The 12,538-nt window shown below is 40.9% G+C and overlaps 1 protein-coding gene across 5 annotated transcripts in view; it reads right to left on the minus strand.

The window, feature by feature from the left end:
* The window catches only part of ZNF704 (zinc finger protein 704), a 116,840-nt gene that overhangs the window by 91,508 nt on the left and 12,794 nt on the right, over positions 1–12,538 (minus strand). For all 5 annotated transcript variants that reach the window (XR_012585762.1, XR_012585761.1, XR_012585760.1 and 2 more), the window contains exon 2: positions 3,214–3,461. Coding sequence is in view for 2 of the 5 variants with exons in the window: in XM_074577331.1 (XP_074433432.1) it covers positions 3,214–3,461 (248 nt within the window). In the remaining 3 variants the exon portion in view is untranslated. The remainder of the gene's footprint in view (positions 1–3,213; positions 3,462–12,538) is intronic.

The following is a 12,538-nucleotide window of genomic DNA, read 5'->3' on the forward strand; positions in this document are numbered from 1 at the left end:
AGTTTCCCATTTTCCCGCACGTGCGACGGCGACCAGCCTGTCCCTGCTCTACACTTCCATCTACTGTAATTCCAGTGCACCTGAGTGTATCCATCACCCGGAACACCAGGGACCCAGTTTACATATTTTCACATTTCTAAAATTCCAGAGTCTATAAGCAATAACAAGAGCCCTGTGAGTGAATGCTTCAGAAGCAACAATTACTATGCCGGTGTTTTCTGAACTGTTAGTTATTTTGGATACAGGACTCAAAGATTTTCATTCTTATTCATTGAGATCCTTAAAAACAGATAAAATGGGATGGGCTTTGTTTCATTTTGTGGTGAAAGTGAAGTATACTTATCCACGTTAACAGCTCTTTTGCAGACACTTTGTCAGAGCTCTTAAGGAGACACTCACATGCCCTTGTTAATAAGGATTCTGCAGTTATTACAAACTTCTGTCTCAAAATCACTTACGTATTGTCCTGGGTTTAGAGAGATACCGCAAAATTTAACGCTACCCTTTACCTTGGCATCTGAAGTAAAGTGGGTAACCTTCTCAGCTCCACTAAGGTTTTAAAACAAAATAAATAGCAAGCTTCATTTCCATTGCATTTTTCTACTTCAAAACCACAGAAGAAAGTTTTTTTGTAAAAGGGGCGTATGTAGCAATAAGAAAATGAAGATCGCATTAAACTCCTTATTTCGCCTACACTTTTGTAAACATAATCTGATTAATTCAAGATGACCTTTCACAACTGGATATGATAAATAATCTGCGAAGGCAATCAGCAAGCTGCAAAGGCGGATGAATGTTCTCATCAGAGGAGAGGACAGTTAGCAAGTCCTGCCAGGAGGAGAACAAAGGAGGAATTCACCTCTGTGGAACACGTAACTCCATCAGCGCAGTCCTAGAGAGAAGACTGGAAAAGGCTTACAAAGAGGCAGGAGAACGCCAAATGCCTGGACTCTTACTTCTCAGAGAATATGACTTAAGAGATCAAACTGTGCTGAAGAGTAAGAGAGGCTGGGCATTCCTCTCATTACAACAACAAATATTTAGTAAGATCTCCAAGCAAAGGTTTTAGTGTTCCTCCTGTCTGGTGTGGACAAATGGCCCAATAAATCACCTTAGATTAAAAGGGAAACTTGAACTTGTCCTCAAAACTGTAGCAACAGCAACCAAGATGTTTATCATACTATCAAATTTAGACTCTAGGTTTTTCTACTTCATTTTCTAATTCTCCTAAAGCAGCAGGTCAACCTGCATGTCTGAAAACACACAACAACATAATATGATCACTTATCTGTTCGCAACAAAACACACGAACAATGACCAATTTTAGAAGAAGCCTTTGCAAATTAACATATTTCTTATCATCTTAAGCATCTTGTGCTCACAACTGGCGTCACAATTAGTCTTAAGAAGGCATTAAAGATGTTTATTCATTCTCATTTCCACCTTGTTGAGGAAAAAATGTTCATCCCTCCAAAGAGGGATGATCTTGCAGCTACAGAAAAGGGGTGCTTGACTCCTTCTTCAGGTGGATTATCTGCATGAAGCCACACAAAAAGGCCCTTAAATCCTGTACTTTGGCTGCCTGAATTGTAAAATGGAAATGCTAACGTATGGTTGGTGCAGGACGTTGGACTAGGTGACTTCCTGAGGTCCCTGCTGACCAGAATTTTCTGATGGTCCTATTTGCTTTGAGACGCATAAATATGAATGAGAAGGACACTCAGCTACTGCAGGGTTGCTTACCGGTGAAAATTTCAAATACAATTTCAAGCCTTTAATGCATAGCTTTTTACTAGATATATGGGGAAATCCTGTCAAAATGCTCATGAACTTAGCAATTTTCACAAGTGTCATCTATGAGAGCCAGAGGAAAACAACAGTCACGCTGTTCTGGATGATGTAGCTGAACCTGATGGTTTATGTTGGGTTTCAGAAAGCAAACAAACTAAAAAACAACAAAACATCCAGTTTGACTACATATTTTTTAAGTGGCACTACTAATTCAGAAGGCATTTCACTGAATATTATGTGCAAGTGAATTTATCAGGCAGGTTAAGAAAAAAATCTGATGCCAACATGAAATTACAAACAACAAAAAGCAAAAGCACTTGTCATCTTGCAACACAGAATACTCAATTTGTTGTCAGTTTTTCACCATTAATACAGGTGAGACTGTTTAGCATTACCGGATATGTTTCTTTTATACTAATATTCAGCATTTCCTAGAGAAGTCATTTCCTTTCTCTCTCAAAGCAGTGAAGTCCTTCCCCAAAGTTCAAGGTTCTAGACTGATGTTTTCGAGCCCCTTCTCCTTAAATCACTAGCCAGTATGAAATTCTCAGTTTTGCCTTCTCTTACTATTATTCCACTTAAATATCAGGAAGCAAAAAAAATAGAAAAACAAACCTTGAATTTCTTGCTGTGATATATGTCAAATCTCAGATTAAAGAACAAGTATTCTTCTCAAAATACTTCCCTATAAATAGTTTATAATTAAAAGTGGAACCGTCCAGATGTGAATGTTGAAGACACAAACATTTATGTGCATTCACAACAGATCCTCACGGAATAATGAATTAAAAAGCAATACCAAAATCCCAAAATCCCCACTTTGTACAAATTTGATTTCCCTGAATTGGCTTTTCCTCACTACATTTTTCTATTACTTATTTTCATAGACCACGTTATGACCCAGCCCTATATGTACACGTATACAGGGATGTAACAGAACCTAAGATACTACATCCTCACTACACAGCGTAAGTCACTGCACACTTCCATGAGTATAGAGTGGTTACATGAATGACAGTACAAAAAATTTAAAAAATTCCTAGCAGGTAAGATGATTCTGTGTCTAATTTAGAAGATTTCTTCTCAGAATGAAGCTGGGTCAAAAATTTCTTCCCATTAAGACACGTCCTTTTCTGGGAGCACCTCAGCTGCAGCACATTAGAAAAGCAAAAACATTCCAAAAGCAATACAGTCCTACACCACAGATGGTCTGTTTCTGCTACCAGTGTTTTCAGTCTTCTAGTAGATCTCTCAAGTATTAGAGTTGTGATTGACTTTAGACTGCTTGGACACGAATACTAGTCTCACCAGTTCACTGTACCGCTTACCAAATTTGCCTCTAATATCCCGTTTGAAAAGAAGAGGGGGTAGAGCTTAAAACACAACACAACACCAAAAAAAACCAAACCCAACTCTCCTTACCTTGCTGGAGGCACATCAATATTTGAAGAAACAACCTTGCGCTTCTGTTCCAGAAGACAAACAGAGCGAGTGTTTTCCTTTTCACACTCATGAGCTCTGTTTGGTTTTTTGGTCTCTGCTGTTTTTAAATCTTCCTCCTTTGTGGTGAACAGGAGAAACTGTTGGTCTGGCAGTTTTTGACTGATGTCACTTTTTACATCCTCCTGTTGAAATGCAGGGAAGGTCATTTCACGCTTGACGCTGGTTGCCTGTAAAATTAAAAGCAATTATTAAATTTTTGTCTAATTCTCCTGAAATGTAGGGGGGGGGAACCCAATACCCACAGGCATTTACTTCTAATTAGTTCTTTGAATCAGAGGATACCATTTCTTTGCCCTTTATAAATTCTAAAACTGCCATTAATTTCTCAACAGTGTTGAAGACTATCCCGGAAAATAAGCAATTCTTGTCCATTTGACAAGGCTATCAGTTACCTCTTAATGCTAAATTAAAAAGGTATTTGGAGTATCAGAAACCACAGTATATACAACATATATTTAATGTAAACACACCTGTGCTGCATAACTATGCAAAAGAAATCATAGTTGTCCTCCTCTTAAAATTCCAGGAAAAAAAGGCAGATTTTACCTCGATAAAAGGCAACCAAGAAACTAAAGCACTTCCGACAGCCACTTAATGGGTTAACAGTTGTATTTGCAAGGAGGGTTTCTCGATGAGCATAAAAGTAATATGCTGTGATCCCACTTGAGCTGCCAGAAGGCAAAGGGGAGCAAGCGATGGTGGCAGGATCTCCACAAGGAGCCTGGCCAGCGGTGAGGAGGAGGGACACACACAGAAGCAGTGTCCGGTTGTCTCTTTGGCTGACAGTGCTTCCCAGATCTCCAGGCCTGCTGCTTCCCGTAAGCAAAGACTTCCCAGCCAAATAGGTATCTTAAGAGATAAGCTACCTCTCTGGAATATGATGTGTCAGTGTTTATAAAGAGAACTGTTGCAGGGATGCACTGAAGAGCATGGAAAGCCAGCAGAACCAAGCCACTCCACCTTCCCAGAAAGCAAAACCAAGTCCAGCATCTTGATTTTCCCCTGCAATACCATTCCCTGGCCAGCTAGGTTCCTCAGCTTCACAGGGCCAGACCTATCTCCCAGGCTGTCGCCACCCTCTCATCCTGCCATACATCGGCCAAGCTCTTCCAGCCCTTCCACCTGCTGGTTTCCTCGTGTCCCTGTGAACACAGAGCCCACCAGAAGCATCTGCTAATAGAGTTATTTCTGGATATCTGTGCTTTTACTACCAGGAACTTCAACTGGCAATTTGCCACAAGTCCAGGAGATGCACCAGGGCAGCAACCCCTCCACCCAACCCAAAAAGCCAGGCGAAATACAGACCAACAAAAGGGCTGCTTGTCCTGCCTCCAGCAGAGGTACTTCCATGCCACATGCACCACCTCGGAGAAATCCAGACGCCTTCTAGGACTCACAAACTGTTTTTTTTTTAGATACTTGTAAATTACTGATGATCTTTATGGTGGAGAAATCTGGGATGTGTCACCCTCAGACAGTAACAGCACCAATAAGCTGAAATTCCCATGTAAACTCTTCCCCCGTACTCCTCCTCCTTTTCATCATCAAAAAAAAAATAATCAGTGTATACGTGTATATATTTGTAGATAAAAATGTATTATTCTCACCACAAATCTCCCTGTTTACAGCTTTCAGACCTTGGCAGGTATAAAAATGGTGCAAGCAATTTTAAGTCCACAGGAAAAACAATCTTGCCAAGGTAATTTTGTTTTGTTCGGCAAAGTATATAACATCGCTAGCGCATAAATACTTACAACTGATGATTTAATTGTCTCATTCTAGTGCTTTCATGGAAGGGCTTTTAGTTGCTTCAAGAACAAAACTAGAATTGTTACTTTATGAATGTAAATAGTAGAAAGAATTAGTCATTTTACACTCCTTCACACACAAACAGATGACACATTACCAAGAAAATCTGCCTGGAAGACAAAACAGTCAGCATGTGATCACACAGAATTAGGAGAAGACATATAAACAACAAATTTAATTCTGATTTAATGATTATTTTTTAAAATACTTCTAGATTTACAGTAAGCCCTTTTTTGAGCACCTGAGGATTTTAACAGATGCTGAGCTGCCTTCAATTTTCATCAAAATTGGCTTAGAAGTTATGCACCAAAGCAAAAAAAAAAAGGCCTGAAAACAGCCAAGTTCCAATATCCAGCCCCTAGAAATTATACAATGCCAAACAAAAGTATGCGTAAGACTTGAATTCCATCCCCTCTGTTGCCACATGGTCTTCCATTGCATGACCACACATCTTTTTTGATGGAATCTTCCATTGCATGACCACACATCTTTTCTTCCACCCTCTTTTTCCACCTTATCCGGTGCAGAGGACGGTGCTACGCAGGGCATGAGCTGCTACACCCGCTGTGCGTGGTAGGATGCTGGGGGGTACCTGGCAAGGTGCTGGTGTGGCACAGGTGGCACTCATGGCACAGGTATGAGACAGGACCCAGCAGTTTCCTCCTCGCTCTGCGCAGCCCTTAGTGGAGAAAGCACTGAGAGCAGGGGAGAGGGGCAGCCTCCCTCCTTCCCCGCTCCCCGATGCCAGGCTGAATACGGTATTCATCGGGATGATTTTTATTTTTTTTAACCCAATAAATCCATGATTTTACTGAAGGAAAAAAAATAGTATTTTTTTCCTCAATTTACGAAACTGTAATACTTTACTCAGTTTCAGCAAACACATTGTGCCATACATTATTAAGTTTTCTTTATAGACCTAAATAGTGACAAGAGGTTGCAGACTCAGACTACAAGGCTAAATAGCAGGGCCTGTCATGATAGGACAAGGGGTAATGGCTTTAAACTAAAAGAGGGCAGATTTAGATTAGATATAAGGAAAACATTTTTCATTATGAGGGTGGTGAAACGCTGGCACAGGTTGCCCAGAGAGGTGGTAGATGCCCCATCCCTGGAAACATTCAAGGTCAGGTTGGATGAGGCTCTGAGCAACCTGATCTAGTTGAAGATGTCCCTGCTCACTGCAGGGGGGATGTTGGACTAGATGACCTTTAAAGGTCCCTTCCAACCCAAACCATTCTATGTTCTACAAAATACAGCCTAAAATATAAATAGCAGAATACTCGTACTGTGATACCAGGTATTCATATATAACAAAATTATTCACATCCAGTTCAAATATATTCAAATAACAGCTTGGTTTTCATACGTCAATGCGCCATAATTAACAGCCGTTCCCATGCAAGCATACAGAAGTGAGGAAGACAAAAAACACAGAAGCACATGTTCAGGTTGCAGAGCTGCTGCCAAGAGTTCCGCTCCTTTGGCTAAATGGCCAGAAGCAGCAGAAGACCAAATCCGATGCTTATACTAACTCTCTTCCTCTCCTTCAGTTTTCAACAGATGTTTGGCAATATTAACCTCTTTCTAAACTTTCCCTTGAGAGTGATGGCAGATAAAGAATCTTTTCTGCTTTAAAAGCAGGTGATATGAGAGAAAGCCAAGAGTTTCCCCCAGTTGCAAGTTTCCGGTAGCTTTCTCCTGCTCCCCAGGCAGTTTTTCTATTTTAATTCATCCGTGCCTACGGGAGCCATTTCCACTTGAGACACCTGCCCTATCTGGAAGGGTACGGGGTCTTTTGCTGGAAATCCAGCCACCTACACAAGCAGCTGCTGATGTGGGGAGCAAAGAGGACCGCAGTCACTTGACTGATCAGGTTCCTCACTTTGTGGCAAACACGTTAACTACCAGGACCCTTCTGCTTTCAAGCTCTACTTCACCATCACTCACAGTTCAGAGATAATACGGACAATTTCCAATATATCTTTAGAGATAAGTAAGTGTTCTGTCATATCTTATCAGGAACTTTTTTGGGGGTCAAAGATCCTTCATATTCTTTTAACCACTTTGAGGCTTGTGGTGGTCCTCTAAGTCCTTAACATATTTCAGCAAAAATTTCATGGAAGGTCTAGTCCAAGTAGACATAGCCTGGCTCGGAGACAGACAGATGTTAACACTGTAACATCAATTTATTTCAGCTTACTCCCAACACTTCACTTTTCTCTTTCCTTAGTTGTTCTCAAACTCCATGATCACGTTGTTCCCGGATGATTTGGCTTTTATTGTCATCATACCTCCGCATTTGCCACCCTATTGCCTCCAGTATCAACTGCTGATAAAACCTAACAGAGTTTTTTCCATACACTTAATTAATTATTGCTTGTACAAAGCCATTTTATAACAGGTTGGTTTTCTACGCAATTCGTTGTGTATTTTCACCCTTAAGCCATTAGCAACCTTCAGCTTACTTTCAACCGAGTCCTTTGCAACCTGGCCTCAGGCAGCCGACATCACTTGGAAATTCAGACACAGCAACAGGAATTACAAACCATCTGCAAATTTTAAAAGATAGTTTTGTTTCTGTCTGCAGTTACCCTCACCTGCCTTTGACAACTTCTCTCCCATCACCATTGGGCAAGGGAAACTTCTGATACGCCACACTCAGTATTACCTGCACCTTCCGCCCTGAAGTTCAGCTCTGGCACTGCCCCATGCTTTGGGTCTGATCTGGCTTTACTCCTTCCACTGCTTCTCAGCAAGCACCGGCCACGCCACTCACTCTCCTCTCAGGTTTTCAATACCTAGTAGCATGACCATTTCCATGAACTTCTTCAAAGGCATGAGCTGGGTCACAGAGCAGTCTCCCCTTGCTTGTTTTGAAATATTCTTGCTTGTTGAGCGCAGCAGCATGGTGCTGTGGCAGCCCCACTCCAGCAGATCTAGACAGATGCTGCTTCAACCAGGCTGTTTAGTAATCACAGAACGGAAGGGACCCTAAAGATCATCTAGTTGCAAGTCAATGGCAGGGACACCTCCCACTAGACCAGGTTGCTCAAAGCCCCATCCAGCCCTTGAACACTTCCAGGGATGGGGCATCCACAACTTCCCTGGGCAACCTGTTAATCTTCCTGCAAAAACTGAAAGCAATTTCGTGCTTTGGTTTCTAAGTAGAAACTTTATTTAACAAAAAAAGGAAAGTGTTCTAGTTTCTGTTTTGAAGTTGTCAAGACAATAGTATATATTTAGGTTGAGGGTTTTACTTTTCAGTTCTTGCCTGATTCATTATTATTATTATTAAAGTGACAAAATTTAATACGTTGTGTGACAGCTGAATGATTACCTCAGTTAATATTTTCAGCAGTATATTAATAATTTTTCACTGCAAAAGTCATCTTAACTTGCCTATAGAAACTGTATTTGGTGGTGTCTTCTCATAACCAGCCCTGAACTCCACGTGCCCCAATCGAGACCATGAGTTGCAAAGGAAGTCCTGCCCAAATTAAAGCATGATTAACATCAACACAAATTTTGAGGAATTTAAAGAAATTTATTCTTTACAGAGGATGTGCAGACGGCAATTTTTCAATAGTTTAGGCTTTAACTTATCTGCAGTCAATTTTTGTTATGCCCCAAAGCACAGCCTGATAAGATGCTCACGTTGCAGTCAAACTTCAGTCTTCTCCGATTTCAGTCCAATTTCAGCTTGGATTTTGCCCTGAACAGCAGAAAAATTATCGATCAGACAGCTCAAGTATCGAACTGCCTAGTCAAAGCATCAGCAAACACTAAAGTAGTCATACCATATTTATATGCAAATGCAGAGACTTACATTTGACAGATTATATATGTGATCTCTTGAGTACAACCTGACTGGGCTTTAGCATCTTCCCTTGCTTCTGGTGCACTGCTGCTTAAAAACTAAAGTTATTTAATTTTCAAATAGTTCACTAGCATTTAACAGGGATCAAGATGCCTGTGTTTCTTATACAATGGAAAGTACTAAACTCCCCAAAATATTAGCATCATTTACCTGTGTGTGACCCAAATGTTCAGAAATATGCCTTCGAATGTGAAAACTGACTCCCACCTATGTCCTTTCAAATTTCCAATTTTTTTACGCGTTACCTGCAGATCCAGGTGGGCACACCAGGAGCACAGACCTCATTTTTAACAGGCTTTGTAATGGTCTACACCAACAGATGGCAATAGAGAAAAAATACCGAAAGAATTGCCTACTTTGTTGACGGTTTTATTAACAATTCAGGGGCTGATTTACCAACGAGGAGTCGGGCAGTGGATGTGATGGAAGTTTACAAGCAGAAGGCAGCTGCCCAGCACAGAGCATCGCACGCCCAAGCAGCACTGCCTCCAACCCTGTGGCTTGAGGCAGCACCTCGATCAGAGGGCTGATGCACCTCTCCTATGGGGACAGGCTGAGAGAGTTGGGGTTGTTCAGCCTGGAGAAGAGAAGGCTCCGGGGAGACCTTATTGCAGCCTTTCACTACTTCAAGGGGGCCTACAAGAAAGCTGCAGAGGGACTTTTTACAAGGGCATGTGGTGACAGGACAAGGGGTAATGGCTTCAAGCTGGAAGACAGCAGATTTAGATGAGATATCAGGAAGAAATTTTTCACTATGAGGATGGTGAGGCACTGGAACAGGTTGCCCAGGGAAGTTGTGGATGCCCCATCCCTGGAAGTGTTCAAGGCCAGGTTGGATGGGGCTTTGAGCAGCCTGGTCTAGTGGGAGGTGTCCCTGCCCATGGCAGGGGGGTTGAAACTAAATGATCTTTAAGGTCCCTTCCAGCCCAAACCATTCTATGACTTTATGATCTTCAATGAAGCTACAACGATTTACTCCAGCTGAAGAAGATGTAGACACCGATTGCGTCTGCCTGCCAAGAAGCAGGCCAGCAAACAGGGGCTCGGCAGAGCAAGGCTTGTGTCACGCTGTCAGGCAGCAGGATGGCCATGAGAGCCCCGCAGGCTCCCCTGATCTTCTGGGGGGACACCGGCTAACTCCTATTTCTCCTCACGTTGTCTGCTGGGATTCTGGAAGGACTCAGATGTCTGAGAAAGTCCCCTCCGTGCACAGTTTGAAACCTAGAGGCTTGGGTAGATTAAATAATCTTGCAACTATGGCCTATTATGTTTTGTTCATACAGATAAAAGAGCTCATTTTATAACAACAGCAATAAAAGTACCTGTAAAAAACACTAATTTTAATTTACGGGGGTAAAAATTTTACTAATTTAAAATTATGGGGGTGTAGGGAAGTACCTGCACAAAAGTTGACTGCATCCAAAACTCCCTATAAAAAAAAAAACACGCTACTGGGAATACGCTTTGGGAAACTAGATGCTTAAAAAAAAAAAAAAAGACTTATCTTAATAATCCTGATGCCATTGCCATGTTTCCATTTTTGTACAAACTTCCTTTTCTACCTCAACCTGTAAAGTTATACTTCTTTTATTTCAGCTACAGGCCACCATAACTGGACTCAACCGCAGTGTCACTTCATTCCAAAACCACCAGGATCCCTCACAAGCCACACTGGATGCTTTCCACATTGCAGGGAGGCAGGAGGAGGGGAGAGAACACGTTAATTAAAAAACTATTAAAAAAAACCCAACACCCCCAACAACAGTCACCCAACACATGGCTCCAATGCTGGATAAATGTGCATTGTCAATAAATAATTTTAACTTAATTGTGAGTCCTAGCCACAATATGTACAGTATGTCCTATGTACAGTATCAACACTATATAGCTGTTAAAGAAGACAGTTCAGAACAAGGATTTTTGATTTCCATCTGACTTACTATGTAATCGGTTGGTCTAATTCCATCAAAAAACTCTTTTGATTAAACACCAATAGCTACAAGATGGTTTAGCACCAGCCAACCTGCTGTATAACTCTTTTGGTTTTTATAAACAATTTTTTCATTCTGACTTTATGACCATCTCTTTCTGTTTTCTGAAATAGTTGTAAGCATGCTAAGTGCTAGGGACTGCCAATAAAACTTCCATCTGGTAAGAAAACAAAAGTCACAGGATTATTTTTTTTTAAACAAGGCTTTAACAACATTTTTGATCCACTACAGAAGAAAAATGCAGCTCAACAGGGGAAGGAAAATAAGGAATCAAGATATTTCACCATAGTGTATTAATGGAAAACAATAATGAAATGTATGTCCTTAATACGATACACATTTTAAAAGTCCAGCCATAACAAGAGCTTAGTAACTGCAAGGCTCTTTTCAGGCCAGCCTGAACAGCTAGGCTATCCTCTAGGGACAGGGATAAGCCACTTTTCTGAACAACAAAGAAATCAGGAATAAAGTTCACAAGCAACAATGAGAAATACCGAACTTATTACCAAGATAACATCATGCAAATAAAAAACAGTTAAGTTAAATCCCCAGAAGGACAAAGGTTTTGGTTTATTCGTACTACTTCATACAGTATTTCCAGTTCAAGTTCCCATAACAGAGTTTTTTATGTAAAAAGGCTCTAATTTTTGCCATCTCAAACGGCATCCTCACTGGAAGGATAGAATGCATTGAATTTCCAATTCACCAGAAATCTTTATTCATACTGGAATACAAAGAGATAAGACAGATTCTCGTAATGATGCTTGGAAATAATCTGCCCTGAATTTCAATGTATTATTACATTTTCGAGTATATTTTGCATTTAATTACTCACTTCACCAGCAGTTGCTCATTACATATAAACCATGTCAATCTAATCACTCTAAGCATTTGTAAACTGCTGCTCTCTAACAATACAGAAGATACTGCATTTTAAGGTCACTGTAAGTGTTCTTTACAATATGTAGTATGCATTACTGTATAGTAACGTAATCATTTTCAGCCAGGCTAGGACAAAGTCCCTATCTTCAGCATTTGACCGAATATACAAAACCATCCACAGAATGTATTTTCTAGATTTTAAAATACAAATCTAAACATGTGTGTGGCCTGGATTCATGATATGGTGTTAGGTAGCAAGAACTAGGAGTCAGCAAGAAGTTTCCACCCTTTCATCATCACATGTATGTCAGCGCTTATCTGGCTAAATATAACTCATCTACAAAACCCGTGTGCCCCAGCACCAGCCTAAGGTGTTTCTGAATTATGTACCATCTACCCAGATGAATGACAGAAACTTTCACTCCCACATTTGAAATTCGGTGCCCATCCAGGTACTTCTTGTATCCCAAATAGAACAATTGCCAATTTGTGACATTTGAAGTTCTGCACTAACTGTCCCCAGCAGCACAGAGGTTATTAAAACTGGACAGAGAGATGTTACTAAGATTACAGGGGGAGACCGCGAGGAAGACTGGGAATCCATGGCCCTTCCCATACACCATTTTCAGGTCAAAACAAAAATGGTTCAGAGATATTTGAGCCTTCTTCTCTCTACCATATG

This window comes from Larus michahellis, chromosome 2 (assembly GCF_964199755.1).
Source record: "Larus michahellis chromosome 2, bLarMic1.1, whole genome shotgun sequence".
In the NCBI taxonomy this organism is placed as follows: domain Eukaryota; kingdom Metazoa; phylum Chordata; class Aves; order Charadriiformes; family Laridae; genus Larus; species Larus michahellis.